Raw genomic sequence first — 18,624 nt, forward strand, 5'->3', positions numbered from 1 at the left:
TTTAGAAACTAAGAAGCATGCATAGATTCCCTCCTTACTAGTTTTGCCTGGCCACTGACCAAATGGAAAACAACTTATCCTCAGCAATTTTTATTCAGACTCATAGTACTATATCATCTGCATTTTGGAAAGAATTTCCACTACATTTTATCTTACCAAGGACACTGTTTAAAATGTAGGAGTGTTGAAAGTTACTACAAAGTCAAGCCACAAGATGGCACTAAAATACCAAATTCATGGAGAATACTGCACAGGAAAAATCTGTTATCACAAAATGTTCTTCAAACGATTGCCCAAGAATTAATTTATTTGGTAAATTGGGAAGTCAAAACCTCATAATGTCCCTCTGAAAGTAAAAATATTAATTACAGATTAAACCACAATAGTTAGAAGCAGTCTATTTTTCATTTAACCCAAGAAAAATAATTTTTAAATGGCCTTTGAACAGTAATTTGTGTCATAAGAGACATTTGCTTGAGGCTTAAACTTGTTTTAAAAGTTCAGAGTAGCTAAGGTCTTTACTTTAAAAAGAATAATGTATAATAAAAATATCTGCTGGGTAAGTTTTATTACCAAATATAACTAACTGATCTAAACCTCTAAGGCTGTAGTTTAATAAATCATGCATTATTAAGGTACAATAAAATAGTCCTTCTGATTATATTCAATTCAAATACTTTTTAAAAAGACATTTACAAAATATATAACTTAATATATACAAGATACAATTTATACAATGTATAACCTACAGTAACTTCACACATGCAATCCTGAAACATGTTTCCTACCATTTAAAAGTCAATGCTGATGACACACAATTTTTTTAAATTCCTATTATCAGAGTTGATTTCAGTTTACCTTAGTTTATTCTATGTCCCTTCCCAACCCCAAAGAAGGGGGGAAACGAGTAATAGGAGAAAGAGAGCAAATTCACATTTATATTTTTTGATATATCTTTCTCAATAGTTGGGCTCATATAGTCAAAAAATACAAAATAAGGGGAAAATCCTATAATGAAATGTGCCCATCTTCACAAATGAGCAGAGTATGATCACTTTTAAATGCCAACAGGGCTTGAAGCTCTTCATTATCCGTGGAAAAGAAAGAGGTCCTCACAGTCCACGGTGGAGACTGGAGGCAGGGCTGTCCCGGAGCACATGGCGCCCTGCCTTTCCATTAGACGGTAACAGGACCTACCAGCCCTCCCATGCTCTCCCAGCCCGGGTCCTACGAGAGGACCCGCCACCACCACGTGTCCCTGCTTCCTGTCAGAGACACCCCCCCCCCCAACCCCGGTCCCCTCTGTCTGTGATTCAGCTTTCCCAAAGAGCCACGGAGGTCACTGAATGTGTCTGTGTATTTGGTGACAGGGCAGGTATGAAATCAGGAAACGAGGGAAAAACCTGAGAATATACTCCTGCTACACATGCCACTAAAGATTATGGTAGCTGGAAACAATGACGTATATTAAACATGAGGCACTGATAAGACGGAAATGTTTATCCTCCATCTGTGGTCTGGACCAGGTCAGGTGACTGGGCTGGGCCCAGGGAGTGCTCCATGACCTCCTGCTGGGCGGAGCAGGGGCTGGTCAGGACACAGGGGTGGTGGAGCATTCACCAACTGGAGCCCGTCCTCACCAATTCCCACCAAAATGACCAGGCAGTGTTAAAAAGGGAACAATCTGTACCTGTGTTTCAGAAAAATTAAGTAGGCCTCATATTTTAAGTTAAAAATTCTATAAAATGATAAAAATAAGACCCCCATGAAGGCCATTATTCGACTCACTACAAGAACAAGCCTGCCTGGGAAGTGGCTGGGTGGGTAGAGGGGAGTCATGGGAAAATGCCATGCAGGTCACACAGGCTTTGGTCAGCACTGGTAGCTGACGCCTGGCCGAGGAGCCACTCGACTTGACAACATGGGCCAGAAGGAATGCAGGCACACTGGCTACAGGAAGGCACCCACCAAAGACAGGTGGGCCAGTGAGGAGAGGTGGGTGGTCCCTGTGCACACCTCAAATTCCTTAGTAAATGCAGAAGCAGACTTTAAACAAACAAACAAACAAAAAAGAGCAATTCCCTGCTGCAACTTTGCTCCGATTCAGGCAATAACAAAAACTTCCTTCTCTCACCACCATCCAAAAGAAAAGATTTGAACAAGTCTCAGAAAAATCTATTACAAATTCACAGCAACTTCAACTCTAAAATACTGAAAACAGACCTCTCAGTAATTATGAGCTAACAAGACAAAAACCACTAGCAATATGGGAAAATCCAGTATTTGTCAACAACAGGACTAATCCAAGGAAGCAGAGAAATCTCCCACTCTGACTCCACATGGATGACAGTCATAAAATAGAGTACTTTAAAAATAATCTTTCTTGTTCTCAGGTGACAACAAAATTAAGCAAGAAATTAGTAACAAAAGGTAAGCAAAACAAAACAACCTAAATTTTTTTTAAAAAATGATACTGTTGGGTAAAAGAGAAAACCAAACTATAACAGAGCACTCTGAAATGAAAACACAAATACTACAAATGTAAACTTTATGGGCTGCAATCATAATTATAAAGGGAAGTCCACAGTTCTAAAAATTAATGACCAAAAACAGGTGTGCATGTACTAACTACATGACAAAAACAAAAATACTTTACTGAGGGATATAAAAGGAGAACTAAATAAGTGGAAAGGTACAATGTTTCCCTGGATAGTAAGACTCAAAATTCTCATGAAGAGTTTAAGTCTTCTAAATCAACCTATGATTTTAATGCAAGCCCGAAGAAATTCTCAAAGGAATTACTTCTAGAATTTCTAAAATACAATAAATTCATTTTAAAATATTAAGAATAACAGGATATTTTTTTTTTCTTCCAATTAAGCAATTTGTGTGTGTGTGGATTGGCCCTGCCGAACAGAAAACATTCCAGACCAGGAATCAAACAGGTGACCTCTTGGTTCCTGGATCAACACTCAACTGCTAAGCTACACTGGCCGGATTCATGTTATTTTCTGATGTTTTTCAAATAGCAGTAGTTTCAATCACTTTACCTTTATATTTTTTGGATGAAAAATAAGCAATAACATATACATAAGAAGCCTTAAATATATTAGGAAGATCATTGTTCAGAAGAATTCTTTTGCAAGTCAAAAAAATCTCTCCCTAATTTCTTGGTTCAGTGTATGTTTTAAGGTCATGCTAGTTTTTTTGTTTGTTTGTTTGTTTAATATATTTTATTGATTTTTAACAGAGAGGAAGAGAGAGGGATAGAGAGTTAGAAACATTGATGAGAGAGAAACATCGATCAGCTGCCTCTTGCACACCCCCACTGAGGATGTGCCCGCAACCAACGTAAACGCCCTTGACTGGAATCGAACCTGGGACCCTTCAGTCCACAGGCTGATGCTCTATCCATTGAGCCAAACCGGTTTCGGCGGTCATGCTAGTTTTATCAAAGTATAATGAGTGCCATATTCTATTTTGTTCATGGAGATGCATGTACTTATCTTTCATCTCCCAAACTGTAAATGTATTAGGGAGAGAGCACAAATCTTATACTTGGCTAGACACACAGGCATAATAAATAGCAAATACTGAGGAGGCTTTCCTAGGTATTTTAATATTATTATTTCCTTCATTGTGCATACACACAATGTGTTTGCTTTAAGAGGAGCTATGTAATTCCCCAAAACCCTTGTTACTTAGCCCACCTGTACTTAGTGATGCCCAGTGGCATTTGCCCTAATCTCAAAAATCTAATTAAAAGAACCCTGTGACTCTTTATATAATTACTGTATATCCTTGCTTTGCCCTGGCTGGTATGGCTAAGTTGGCTGGGCATTGTCCCATGCACCAGAAGGTCACTGGTTGGATTCCAGGTTAGGGCACATGCCCAGGTTGTGGACTCGATCAATGAAAGGGGGTGTGAAGGAGGCAGCCAATCAATGTTCTCTCTCTTATTGATGTTTCTCTCTCCCTCTCCCTTCCAATCTCCCTAAAATCAATAAAAACATGTAAGAAATAAGTCTCCTTGCTTGTATTGACCCCATGTTCTACTCTTGAAATGTTGGTCTATTTCCCTTTGCTCAATGCTAGAGGATATAATTTGTGCACAGCTTGTCAAAATTTTGAAAACTACTTTTAAGGCTAATCTTCCCCTATTCAGGTTAGGTAATTGCAGTTCCTTTATTTCAGGGATGTCAACTGGGTCTGAAAGTGTTTATTTGAAATGTGTCTGCAGCCTGCTGAAGGCTCTGCAGTTGCTGCGGAGCCCACTCCTCCCCACTGTCTCTGCATCCGGTCTGCTTCTCCTCCACGCTACCTGCCTGGAGGAGAAGCCTCCATTCCTGCATTCCCCCACCACTCCACTCTATTCTTCACTAATGAGCCCTATTTTCCAACCAATACATAGTATAAAACTTTACATGTCAGCTAATAAGGATGGAGTCATTCCCATTTCTGTCCTTTGAAACTCTCCAAATACGTCTGCTGTCCATGCAAGATTTGATTTGTCGCATTTTGTAGGACATTCGGTTTCATGCGGGAGGGAGAAGGACCAAACAGTCCACTCTCCGTTTGCTTTTTAAATCCTAATCTATGGGAATTTCAAGCAGAAGCGCATTGTCTGGCGGGAATGCCAGGGAAAGTTCTGCTTCGGTGATTTAAGTAAAGATAAGCTGCTTTTCTTACAAACATCCTACCCTAATTTAACTACCACAGAACTACCTGCCTGTATTTCACTGACATTTAATAAAATCCATTTCTTTCTTCTAGTCATAAAACTGCCTCGAGACCCACCGAGCACGAGTGTTCTACAGAGCATTTCAGAGGGTTAGCCATCGAGTGAACTACCTTAAAAGCAGCTGGTTAATTTATTTGGTTCATCCCCGCATCCTGTAATAGTGAATTGTCATTATCACAATACCGAGAGCAATTGAAGCTCAATGGCAGCTAAGTACAGAGAGAGAGAAAACTGTTTCCAAAAGGCCTATTTTTTTTGTTGTTGTTGTTGGAGAAAAGTATTTTAGGGCTTTATTTCCCATAAATCCACATTCTGGCAGTCAGCACTCTCAGTACTTGTATTTCAATAGGAGCCCTCACATCTTCAGCAATATACTTTATTCTCCTATGGTTGGGGCTGATAAATCTATCTAGTAGTTTCCTACCCTACGGAGTGGTCAGGATGCACATCCCGGAGTCCCCTCACATGTGGCAGGATTCCTACCGGGCCGTAATAAAGCTGCCGATTCTGGCCGCACAACACCTGTCATTACCCATCACCCCCTCTGCCCTGCCGGAGGAGAGGAAGTATGACTGGCCCCTTTTTAATCATCTTGTGATCTTCCAAGTCTATAAATCTCTGGACTGCTTCAGGCTTCCTAAACACCCACAACACTGCTTGCTCTCAGGCAGAGGAGAGAGCAGGAACCTCGGGATGGAGGCCTAAGGCCCGGGGCGGTCTGATAGCAGGTGCATTCCTGCAGGAAGGACCAGGGGCTCAGAGAACACAAAGACTCCATAAAAAAGTAAAACGCTTGATCAGAGAAGTTCCTGGAGCTCAAGATAATACAGTAGAGGAACAAAGAAAAGCAAACCCAGCAAATTACAACATGCCAAACAGGACTTTTCTCTTTCAAAACAGACAAAGGGGATGATGAGGGGGAGGACTTGTCACAGGAGGATTTACAAGCCCAAGATGAGGAATGAAATTTTAAAAGTCACGAAGGCAAGTGAGAAGAAACCGGTGAGCACCGCGAAGACCGGAGGTGGTAGATGGCTGCTGACAGCAGACAGGAGGCTTGAGTCTTGATGGAGGCAGAGCGGCTGGAAGATCCCAGGGAACAGCTAGTGCCTTTGTCTTGCTTCTGGCTTCTGCCCAGGACCAAACTTTACAACACACAGCTTTTTCATCAAGAGAAGACGGACATAAGACATATAGGAAGAAAAAGGGAACTTCCCAAATATATTTCTGCTTTACATACAATGGTAATTTTCTGAACAAGTTATAATCCTTCAAACGCCTGTCCCATAAGGTAATTAGCATGCCTGAAAGCAGTCACTATAAGCTAAGTCCTGCTGCAGACAATTGCCAGGCCACTTGATAGGCCTCTTGCTTCACGTAATGTCTGAATAAACTCAAGTCCAATGCCACACAGGTTCTGGAACACCCCTCAAAATTAACTGAATCCTGTGAAAACTAGTAGATAGAATAATGTTTTGAAATTTAAAAGTAATCCACATCAACATAAGGAACATTCATTTTACTAACCAAGAAATCTAAGCTCTCGGTTTAATGTGATTAAAAAAAAAAAAAAAGCTAAGTGCCCATTAGGAACAGTTTCCTTTATATTAAAAACTAGTACCCTGGCCAGTAATTCAAAGTGTTGTTCAATGGTTAGAGTGCTGGCCTGCACAGAAGGGTTGTGGGTTTGATTCCCAGTCAAGGCACTGATACCTGGGTTGCAGGTTTGATCCCAGCCTTGGTCGGGATGCATGCAGGAGACAACCAATCAATGTGTGTCTCTCACACTGATGTTTCTTTCTCTTCTTTCTCTATCTTTCTCTCTCTCTCTCTCTCTCTCTCTCTCTCTCTCTCTCTCAACCTCCCACTTTCCCTCTCTTCCATTCTCTTAAAAATCAACAGGAAAAATAGCCTCAGGTGAAAATGAACAAAAAAAAAAAAACAAAAACAAACAAACAAACAAAAACCTAGTGATGACAGAAGGATTTAAATCTACATATCTACTGTAGCCCTTGTGTGAGGTAGACTCCTATTTAAACTAGCAATCTGCAATTTCTGCATATGCAAACTCACAATTGCAAATGTGATTTCAGGAATAAAGGAGGGTATTTTAAAACAATTTTAAAAGTGGTGAGGTGTGGGGAAGCTTCTATTATGGAATCCACAGACTTAATAGATTTGATTGTTCAAACATCTTGGGTCTGTTTTTCAGTTTGCACCTGAGGCTGCATTTCCCAGGACTGGGTTCAACACTGGACCCATTCAGCAGCAAAAGAGAGAAAACACAAAAGCCATCCACTGGGTAATTAACCTGAATTCATGTTTTGTGATGAGCAAATATCTCTAATTTTAACTATACATAAATAATCTCAATCAAGAAGACCTTAGGGAGATCTTTGTGAGGATATAAAGAAAACATCCTCCTGTACACCAAAAAGACTTCCTGCTCAGGGCACATATCTAGGTTATGAGTTTAATCCCCGGTCTGGACACATATAGGAGGCAATCTCAATTTCTCTCTCTCTAGGTTGTGGGTTCAATCCCCGGTCTGGGACATACAGGAGGCAATCTCAATCTCTCTCTCCGTCTCCCTCTCTCCCCCTCCCCCCCCCCCCCTCTCTCTCTCTCTCTCTCTCTCTCTCTCTCTCTCTCTCTCTCTCTCTCTCCTGCTCCCTCTCTCCCTCCCTCCTTCCCTCTCTCTCTAAAGTCAATGAAAACATCCTTGGGTGAGGATTTAAAAAAATACAAAATTGTTAAGTCTTGAATAACAAACAAAAAAAAGTCACTTGAGTACAGAAATTTCTATATCTGAAGAAGCACTTCACTCAATTAAAAAAAAAAGCAAAAGGGGAAAAACAAAAGGTCAGGATACTACAGAAGACAGCAAGCCAAATGACCTGCCTTAGACTAGGCGCTCGGCCTGCCCTTGGCAGCCTCTGTGGAAGCGGCAGGACTGATGGTCTGGGGCAGATGCGCATCTGTAGAATACATTCACCCTGTCTCACACACTCCAGTGTCTACTTTAAAGTCTCATTATGACTCCTATATAAGGACTATCTGGGAGAAAGAATAATTATCCTAGATTTAGCCAAAATTGGAGAAAAGCCTGCAGGCTATTCAGTAAGCAGCAATAATTTGTGCTCAAACAATAAATATCAAATGGACAGTCTTCATTGTCCAGGCTCGTATGGTAATATTAAAAGCTGCCCCAAGCAAAGAATACAATCAGACAAACCACATTGGAAGATATATAAGATAAGTGGCTAGTAAATAAAAATGTTCAAAATCACCAGTAATTCAAAGGAAGGTACAAAATAGAACAATGAACTACCTTTGTATATTAAATTGGCAGGTAGATTGTTGCGAAACAGGGCTGCTAACAGTATAAAATTGGTATGTCTTCTGAAATGCAATTTTACTCAGCAGTATGTATCAAAAGCCTAAGAAGCAACCATAATCTTTGACTCAATAATCCCTAAAGTAGGAATTGGTGTTAGATAAACATCCAAAAGCATAAAGTTCATGCTCAACGATTCCTAGCTTCCTTAAAGCATGATTTGATAACCAAACACTGGATACAAACTAAAGGTCCAATTATATGAGAATGGGTAAGAAAATTAAATATCCATGGTTTGGCTCAGTGATAGAGCATCAGCCTGTGGACTGAAAGGTCCCAGGTTCGATTCCAGTCAAGGGCATATGCCTGAGTTGTGGGCTCAATTCCCAGTAGGGGGTGTGCAGGAGACAGCCAATCAATGATTCTCTTTCGTCATTGATGTCTCTCTCTCTCTCTCTCTTCTTCCCCCTTCCTCTCTGAAATCAATAAAAAATATTTTTAAAAAGAAAAAAAAATTAAATAGAAACTTAGAATAGAATATCATGTAACTGTTAAAGAATATTTGCGCCCTAGCTGGTGTTGCTCCGTGGTTAGAGTGTTGGCCTGTGGGCCAAAGGGTCGTGTGTTCAATTCCCAGTCATGGGCACATATCTTGGTTGCAGGTTCGATCCCTGGCCCCAGTCTGGACAAGAGCAGGAGGCAACCAATCAATGTGTCTCTCTCACATTGATGTTTCTTTCTTTCTCTCTCATCAATGGGAAAAATACCCTTGGGTGAGGTTTTAAAAAGAGAGAGAGAGAGAGAGAGAGAGAGAGAGAGAGAGAGAGAGAGAGAGGGAGGGAGGGAGGGAGGGAGGGAGGGAGGGAGGGAGAGGGAGAGGGAGAGGGAGAGGGAAATCGATAAAGAGAGACTCCAAAGAGTTGCAATTAATGAATATAGTCTTTTATTATTGCTTTTTATTTTTATAAAAGTAATGCCTGTTTACTACCAAAAATACAAAAAAGCCAATGACAAACAGAAAGAACACTCTTAATGCTGCCCAGACATTGTTAATAAATAACATTCACAATGTTAATCATTCGCTGCAGTTCTCCATAAATATTCCTACATTATATTTCTACGAAAAAAAATAGAATCAGACCACACATATATTTTTGTAAAGTTCCTCAATAGAGGCAATCTAGCTAATGCCAGGCATCTGAATTTTTCCAGCTGAGAAAGAGAGGCTGACATCCAGGAACTGGCCTGGTATTCCCAGCTAGGGCTTGGTGTTCTCTGGATGAATATAGACAGTTCCGCAGAACACAGCATCAGACAGGGCTCATGAAGGATGAGGACAAAAACAACAACACTCCATAATCATGTCTGAATGCAGACAAAATGTAAATGTCTTCAAGCCACATGATCGACAAAACACCCCCCGACCAGGCTAATACGAAGACTGTTGCTTCTTTACCAATTATGTTTTTAGCCTTGATTTAGCTTTTCCTCCGTCTAGATAAGATTTACTAAAGTACCCAATGATAGAATTATCCTTGCTTCCTGACAGTACCCAATCTAGAGCAAAACCCCTTTTCCTTAAACCCTCCCAAATCACCCCGCACCCACACAAATCCTATAACTTCTTTCCAACACCCTCTTCCTCACACCCTGTGAGTGTGTGCCTGGTGATCTGTGGCTGCAGGTCAAGACACGGCTAATTCACTATTGTAAACATTTAGTTTTTTTCCAGTTTTCACTGTTACACACCAAAGAGGAATCCTGGTTGAAATTGAATTGGAAAACTGAAAGGAAGCAAACAACAGGGGAGAAAAATCCAAAATGCATAATGACAAAAGACCAAAATTACCACACACACACACACACACACACACACACACACACATCTTTCCTTCTCAAAAAACCTGGAATATTCTTTTTCCTTCCTCTTGTTGTCGAACTGCTTTCCACCTTAGCATTCTACCTATCTGCCACTGGAAATGCACTGCCATTTTTAAAACCCACATACTATGTATTCACAGACCCAACATGGACCCTGACACAAAACTGTCTTCAAGAAACCAAAGAGCTCTAGCCAGGATGGCTCGATGAACAGTGTCGGCCTGCGTGAAGGATCCCAGGTTCAATTCCAGTCAAGGGCACAGGCGCGATCTCCAGTGGAGGGTGTGCAGGAGGCAGCCAATCAATGATTCTCTCTCTCTCTCTTTTTAAAAAAATATATTTTACTGATTTTTTACAGAGAGGAAGAGAGAGAGAGATAGAGAGTTAGAAACATCGATCAGTTGCCTGCACACTCCCCACCGGGGATGTACCCGCAACCAAAGTATTATACATGCCCTTGACTAGAATCAAACCCGGGACCTTTTAGTCTGCAGGCCAACGCTCTATCCACTGGGCCAAACCAGTTTCAGCAATGATTCTCTCTTATCAGTGATGTGTTGTTTTTTTTTCTCTCTCTTTCTCTCTCCCCCCCTCCCTCCCTCTCTCTCTCTCTCTGAAATCAATAAAAATATATTTAAAAAGAAAAGAAACCAAAGACACTAGAGAAATTAATGTGATTAGGTTTATATCAGTGATGCCAACTTACAATGGCTGAAACTGTGACCCTTTGCTATATATAATCTTATCTTAAAAAAAAAAAAAGGAATAAAAACCTCCCAAAGTTAGTAACAGTAGTTCATAGAGCCTTATAAAAATAAATAAATAAAAAGACAGAAAATCTCTCGGTCAACTAGTATTAAACTCAAGAAAACATGATAAGCATTCTGAACTAGGCAATGATTCTTGCACAGTCATTTGCTATTCAAAATACTTAAGAACAATCACAGCATTCTCCACGTGCAAAGCGAAGTATTTTTAGCAGCAGCAAAGGCAGTCTGATGGCTCTAGGAAGACACTAGGCTTAACATCAGAAGTCGGGGGGATGCTGCAATCCATATGGAGACATTACAAATGGAAAAATTAGTTGAACTCATCAAAGAAAAAAAAAGCTTCTCTTCTTTTGAAGGGTAGGAAACCAGGAGGATCACTGAGGATAATGAAGATGCCATGGATCCATCTCAAAGACTCTGGGGGTCCTACATGCTGACATGAAAAAGTAATTAACACTTGAGACAAAAACTACATTTTGAAAGAAATGAGCACCTATTTTTGAGACTAAAAATGATTTCTATTTTAAACACTAGATTTCTATTTTTAGCTTCTGCCAGTGTAGCACATAAATATATATGCTTTTATAATATAGCTACTTTATGATTTGGTTTTATATACATAAAAAATGATTGTGACCGTTGAATTGTTTTAACTCCTAATAATTGACCATTTTAAATAAATTTAGGTATGTTCAAAGCATAGTACATGGTACAGATGAAGGTATTTATTTACAACAGTTCAACATGCAACCACTAGGACATAAAACTGATGGCTGATAGCGCAATAATGTGAGAGAACAGTCTGCATGCAGAAGACTGCCTAAGATCAAGCATCTGACCAACTGCAGAAGCATCTTCCTGGAGATCCACGGGACAGTGGACCCAGGGGGATAACTGATGCCAAATCACTTTTGACCCCAAGACCTCCAGTCCCAATCAGACCAGAAGATAAGCAAACCCACAAGGAAGCGCCTCCACATTCCTGTGTGTGGTGGTCACAGCGGTTCACTGGGCCGTGTGAAATCTAAAAAGATTTGTATTCTCACAAAAAGCTGCTCGATTGAATCCTCTTCCAAAAGAAAAAAAAAAATGCAATTTGCTGTTGCGAATCACCATTGGAAACCTGCAGAAGCTAGGGGATGCTACCGCCTTTGTCCTTCAGGTAAGATTTGCCACCGGCCTTCAGCTGTGAACAGTGAGACGCTTTGCCTCATTTCATTCACACAGGTCCTTTCCGCGTCCGCTGAGTGACAATTTCCAGCTTACAAGGCAGCTTGTCCCTGCAGCCGGGACCCCCTCATTCTATCCCACCGCAATGCCGGACAGCTGACTGCCTCGTTTTAAAAATGAACTCTGCTGCTAATGGCACTGAGACAATTTAATAATTTTTGTCAAATAGTAGAACCAGTTATTATGAAGTGCATTTCAGAGTTCAAAGGTAAAGGTCATAGGAAATGAAAGTTTATTTTCTAACAGAAAAAGTTGTGCAATTAAAAAAAAAAAAAAAATCCAGACAAGATCTGCCTGACAGACTGGTTTCTAAAAGAGAAACCTCATTGCTATGCTCCTGGATTAAAATTCTTGCTACATAAGGAGGTTACACTTTTTTAAAAAAATCCATTGGTTCATACATTGGGAAGCTCTCTCCAACGGCCTTTTAAGAGATGTCCTTTTTCTTTTCCTCCCCCATCCCTCCAACATGGAAACAAAACAGAATTTAGAATAAGCTTTTTATATGCTCATGTGTCAGGCAGGGGAGTCCATGAATCTAGCTATGCCATTCAACTACTAAGAAGCTACCTTGAAAGCCTGAAATAAAAGTTTATGCCAGACAGAACTATAGCATCCTCTTCCTTGTCCCTCGTGGATAGGGAATATCTCTAAAGATTTAAGAAGCTGGAACCTTTAAAAGAAATATCAAGAAATGTGTCAAACTATAGTATCAGGTTTTTTCTGCTACACTGTTCTTTTGCAGGGTTATTTTGAAATGTATGTTCTAATTATTTCTAAAACTGTTTCTAAGGAATAGAAATTTTTAATAAAATCAAAACAACTAAAATAAGTTAGGCGTTCTTTCAAATGTCCTTATGAAATGACATCATGAATATCTCACTGTGGGATTTCTACTTTTCATGTTTCACTTCTCTAGTCTCCGTGCCACTTTCACCATGTGCAGGAGTTGGCATATGATTCCAAGACTCCTGTGGCTGTCTGTCAGGGAAGGTCAGTGTTCTTAAGGGTTAAAAATGCTTTATTCCACGTTATACCTTCATCTGCCTGGTCTTTGCTCTAATTTTTTTTGAAGATTAAATTATTTCTTAAAGACAGAAGGTCATAACCTCTCAGTTACATGATATTTGTCTTTACTTTCTTTTCCTCCCATTGTCTGCCATCTGCTCTAAACAAAGAGGGCTTGTATCTACAATATACAATCATTGTAAGGTTAAGTCCATTTGCTAAATGCTGGACTCTTCAAACTGTCCTGCTTAGCTCATGGCGCTAGAACAGCGGTTCTCAACCTGTGGGTCTCAATCCCTTTGGGGGTCAAACAACCTAAGACCATCGGAAAACAAGGATATTTACATTATGATTCACAACAGTAGCAAAATTACAGTTATGAAGTAGCAACAAAAATAATTTTATGGTTGAGGGTCACCGCAACATGAGGAACTGTATTAAAGGGTCAGGGCATTAGGAAGGTTGAGGACCACTGTGCTAGACGAAGTTAGAATGAGTGGTATTGTGATTGGGCCAGGGTAAATTTCTGCTTTCCTCATTTTTCTGAGTCTAAAATGTTGTAACTTGGTTATTTAAAAAACAAAACAAAAGACAACCACCGCTCCTCTTAAAAATTTGCTAACACTTCAAGATGAAAATAATCATTTTATAATACTACCCCTTTCTTAATTAAAAGCTTTTTTTTCTTTTTTAAAAGAAACCAAACACACTAATGGAAATACTACCCAGTGAGAGTGCTCTTTAAAAAGTACATACACATACAGAAGAGAAGGAAGAACTTCCTTTGGAGATTTTTGCAAGCTACACCAAACAGCTGTACATTTTGGAAATCTCTAGTTACTTAACTGTATACAAAGAGGTCACTATGGTTTATTGAATAAATACTACTTTTTATGAATAAACTTTAATGAATCCAAATAAATCAGTCAATACTTTATGTTGAAATCCCTGAATAGAGGATACATTTACAGCCCAATGTTTCTTAAGCCTCTAATCTAAGTAGAAGACATTATCATGGCTTTTTAAAGGGAAAGAAATCAAAATCAAAATGTCTGAAGAGGAGTTAATTTGTTGGTTATCCCATAAGGAATTATAGCAAAATTAGTGGCTCTCAAACCTAAAAGGGTACACAGATCAACAGAACTGAAAGCCCAAAAACTTATGGTTCACTTATTTTGGACAAAGGGCCAAGCCAATGTTGAAAAGCAACCCAATGTTTTCTACAAATGGCCCTAGGATAATTGGACATCCAATTGCAAAGGAATGAATTTGAACTCCTACCTTACACTATACACAAAAAGTAACTCGAAGTGGATTCTAGAGCTAAATGTAAGAGTTAAAACGATGAAACTCCTAGAAGGAAACACAGGCATAAATAGTCATGACCCTTAGATCAGGCAATGACTTCCTAAATATAACACCCTAGCACTCCCACCTGCCACCCTGCTCTTCCTCACCCTTAAAACTGTCCACACCCCAGTTTGGGAAGACAGATTTGAGTGGTGCCTCCTGTCTCTTGAGGGACCTCAGCAATAAAAAACACAAAAAATAAAAAATAAAAAAAGCCTCTTTCTTTTCTCCAAAGCCAATGTCATAGTTTTGGTCCCTATGTGCATCAGGCGCTGGCCCTTGCTTGGTAACACTATCATTCTGTGAAGCAGCAGTAGAACAAGGGAGAAAGACAGGTTAACTAGCATAAGCCATTAGGAAGCATTCCGTATCGGAGACTCAAAGTAGCTATTCCACAGCTATACCCTGCAGACCACAGACCACCTCCTTTCACCAAGTCCTAAACTGAATATGAAATAATATTCAGAGTGCCAGCACAAAAGGAGCATTTTGTTATAAAAATGGTTTTAAAAAATACCACTGGTTAATGAAAATAGGAAAGAAAAAAACACATTCTACAAGCAGAAGTATTGCTTTACAATTTACTATACCTATAAACTAGGGGTGTCGAACTCAATCAGAGAAGGGGCCAAAATCTAAAATCCAGCCTAAATCGCGGGCCGAATGGTTTACTGAACAGTCATAAACTGTCATTGTGATGGAAACGCAGCGGAGTGCAGTGATGACAGCGCGGTGCGGGCCACATTGCAAGGCCTGGCGGGACAGATTTGGCCCGCGGGCCTTGTGTTTGACACATGTGCTATAAACAAACATATAAACACACACAAAAGAAGGATTATTTTACTCTCCTATTTTTAAAATAGCGCTAAGATAATAAAATATGCCAGGAACATGACAGTAAAAAAAGCCAGAATTGTTTAAAAACTTTATCAAGGCCTGCAAGAGATTTTCTACAAAGGAGAAAAAAAACACTAGTTTAACTGATTTTGTTATTTTTTTTAATTCTACCTCTATCTCTTTTTTGTGGGAGAGACAATATTTCAGAGTGTTAGAAGGTAGTCTGAGTAACAACCTGTCTCTTTTTCTCCTGCTCTGAAGCTACTCCACGGGAATGCCAGTGAGAAATACTGGGCCCCACCTCACCTCCCCATGACATGATGGTCTTAAGATTTCATCACACTGTTATTTCTCAAAATTTCTCCTAATGAACAAACATTAAAAATGTTGACGACGTATTAAAGAGCAACCCCCCAACGCCTGCATGTGATGGCAGACACAGCACTTACCTTCTTCCCTCCCGTCACGAACTGCTTGCAGCTGGACCTCACGAAGTGTGGGTGCACGGCGATGATCTAGGGAACAAGAGCCCGACGCCAGGTTAGGATCATGGTTACGGCACAGAGTGAACACTCTACATTATAGGCAGCATGACCTAAAAATCATCCTTATATATTGGCAGGAAGTAACCTATTCAGGTAATATTCTGCAACAACTGAGGATGTCTGAGTTTCGTGCTTCTCTAAAAATATTTCTTCTACGAAGCCAGGTCAAAGCTGAAAGACGAGAGTGCATTGGTTCTAGTTTCTGGATGAGTGAGGAGTCTCCCTCCTTACAGACCACAAGGTAGGCCAATCCAGGTGGTAAGATGTCAAGAATGCTTGCGACGGAATGCAATTCACAGAACGATCCCAGAGAAAGAACCCATCGAGCTCCTTCCTTGTCCAGGACGCCTTCCGACGACCGAAGGCACCGAGCGGAATAGGTAGGGCCATGCAGCCTCAGAGACACCGAGCGGTGTACTTACATCAAAAAACCGCAGGACCAGAGAGTTACGGAGCTAACCATTCGGGACCTTCCCTTTTCCCTCCACCCTCAGTTCCTGGCCCCCTGGTTCTCCTTCTGTTTCCACTCGGCCAATCTCTTTCTAACCCCTGACCCAGGTTCCTCCCCAGGCGGCTCCAACGCCGTCACTCCCCACGTCGTTGGCCAGAGCTCTCTGAAGGTCTCCGGCACCGCTCAGTGCAGGACTACGGGCTCTCTTCTGGCTATGGGCCGGCACATACTCTGCCTGGTCCCTCCTTATCCCCAAACCCACAAAATCACCAACACATTTCAGGGGGTTTTCTAACTTAGCACAGAGCAATTTCCAGGCATAAAAAAAAAAAAAAAAAAAAAAAAAAAAAATCCACACAATTACACTTCCATAAATCTTCAATTAAATACATTTTATGTTATTATTCCTAGATCTCTTCTGGATCTCCTCTGTTCCCTCTGATTCTTCTTAGATCCCTGCTGTCATTCCCTTTCCCTCCCGCCCCCCACTGCCGGAACCTTTAATTTAAAGGGTTCTAAAACGTCATGTTTTCTTCCCTGCTCACTCTTTAACTTTTAACTAGATAATAATGCCTTTCAAAGTGGTTTCATCGTACTCAACTGTGGTTACCAACTTTGTGTTTTTAGGGCCAATCTCTATCCTGAGGCCCCCCTCCCTCATGTTTCCAAAACCTCCACAATATTCCTAAAAGATGTGCTACAGTGATCTAATCCCAAAACCAGATCAGCAACGCCCTTACTCAAATCACCCCTTATTTCAAGATGGCATCCCCATACCAGTGCCAAGGTAAGAACCTAGATTTCCCCTCACCTCCTTCATCTTTCTCACCCTCATCAAATCCATCACCAGGGTTTGTTAGGCCTACCTCCTAAAGGCTTTCCAAATGTATCTCTTCTACTCCATCTTGAATACGGGCACATCTCATTTTATTGCTCTTTATGTTATTGAGCTTCACGGGTTCTGTGTTTTAACAAACTGAAGTCAAGACCCTCCACCAGCAAAAAGAGAATGACTCGCTTTACTGCGACCCTTGCTTTTTTGCTGTGGTCTGGAACTGAATCCTCAGCATCTCTGAGGTTTGCCCGCACTCACTATTGTTCTTTTTACTGAGATCCTGTCCCGCCCACCTGCGGTACTGCATTAGCCTTCTAAACTGTCTCGTTCCCAGTCACTCTTCTCCTTCAATCATGCCCTATTTTGACAGATCTGGCTTTCTAAAACACCATCTGATCCTTTCTCCTCTTTACCTGTCAATCCATAAATGTTACAATAAGCAAGTGAAAAAAAATAAATGACCTCTTCCTTTAACAACTATAATAATCACTTTAACTAACATAACTGTTTATCTTAACTTGGTCTTTCTGCCGTGTGGCTATCAGCCTCCAAGTTTATACTGCATATAGCTGCCATATTAATTTTCCTTAAGCTTATCTCAGTTTATGTCATGTCTTTGTTCTTACAATTCAATAATTTCTCCTTGTCTAACAGATGGAATCCACATTCCTTAGCCTGGATATACAGCAAGCCTCCATCTGCCCACACAGCAATCCTGCTGAGTCAGTATGTTATGTGCACGCACTATGTACACGAGACTATTTGCCACTTCCTGAACACAATTTAAACTTCCTGGCCTTTCCATTTCTATTATTTTGTTCTTCCACATCGAAAGCCAACTTTTCCATCTGCCCTATCCATTCACTAAAGTCCAAACATCATTCCATCTAAAACTGTCACTTATAAGAACAGCTAAAAATAACTTTTCTCTCAGCTTTGGACTTCCTCATATTGTTTTTACCAACTGAGTTTTTAATTACAGACGCGTGCGTGTGTGAGTCTATGTGCACGTGTGTGTGTGTGTGTGTGTGTGTGTGTGTGTGTGTGTGTGTGATATCTCACCCACTACAAGAATATTCCTGAGATCACAATCATATAATATACATCTTATACTCCTTTAAAGGACTAAGTAGTTTCTATAGTACACCATGTTTAATAGATGTTTATTAACAAAATTAATGAAAAATTGGTAGCACTCCAAGTATTGTAATCCTATGGCCTTCATTGAGAAAACCCTTAGAAAAATTAAAACTTGCTGAATACTTACTTTAATGGGACAGTCGAAGGTCTCATGAAATTCTTCTCCAGTATACAGTCCAAACACCTGCACCTAAAAAGGAAATAGATTCTGTCATTTCACCATGTCAGCAACAAAGTAAAACATTTAATAATCTAAGGTCCTTCTGGCTCTATTGCACTCCATTGAAAACAATTCTAATAGGGTGAGAGACCACCACCACAATTAAGCTCTTAGAAGCATCTCATGGATACAGTTCCCTTTACTCACTATACATTTTTGTATTAGGTGATGGCAATTAAAAAAAATTAAAACATATATGAATAGGTCATTAGGGTTCTTTTGTGAGCTTCCCATAGGCTACCCCTACAGGAATTCTTTTCCATCCCTTAAAGGGAAAAG

The 18,624-nt window shown here is 40.3% G+C and overlaps 1 protein-coding gene across 2 annotated transcripts in view; it reads right to left on the bottom strand.

The window, feature by feature from the left end:
- VPS41 (VPS41 subunit of HOPS complex) overlaps positions 1 to 18,624 on the bottom strand; it is a 113,198-nt gene that overhangs the window by 48,979 nt on the left and 45,595 nt on the right. For both annotated transcript variants that reach the window (XM_036429762.2, XM_045578601.1), the window contains exons 6-7: positions 18,253 to 18,315; positions 15,604 to 15,669 (exon numbers count right to left, since the gene is read on the bottom strand). In XM_036429762.2, coding sequence (XP_036285655.1) covers positions 15,604 to 15,669; positions 18,253 to 18,315 — 129 coding nt within the window. The remainder of the gene's footprint in view (positions 1 to 15,603; positions 15,670 to 18,252; positions 18,316 to 18,624) is intronic.

This window comes from Pipistrellus kuhlii, unplaced genomic scaffold (genome assembly GCF_014108245.1).
Source record: "Pipistrellus kuhlii isolate mPipKuh1 unplaced genomic scaffold, mPipKuh1.p scaffold_m20_p_10, whole genome shotgun sequence".
Lineage (NCBI taxonomy): Eukaryota > Metazoa > Chordata > Mammalia > Chiroptera > Vespertilionidae > Pipistrellus > Pipistrellus kuhlii.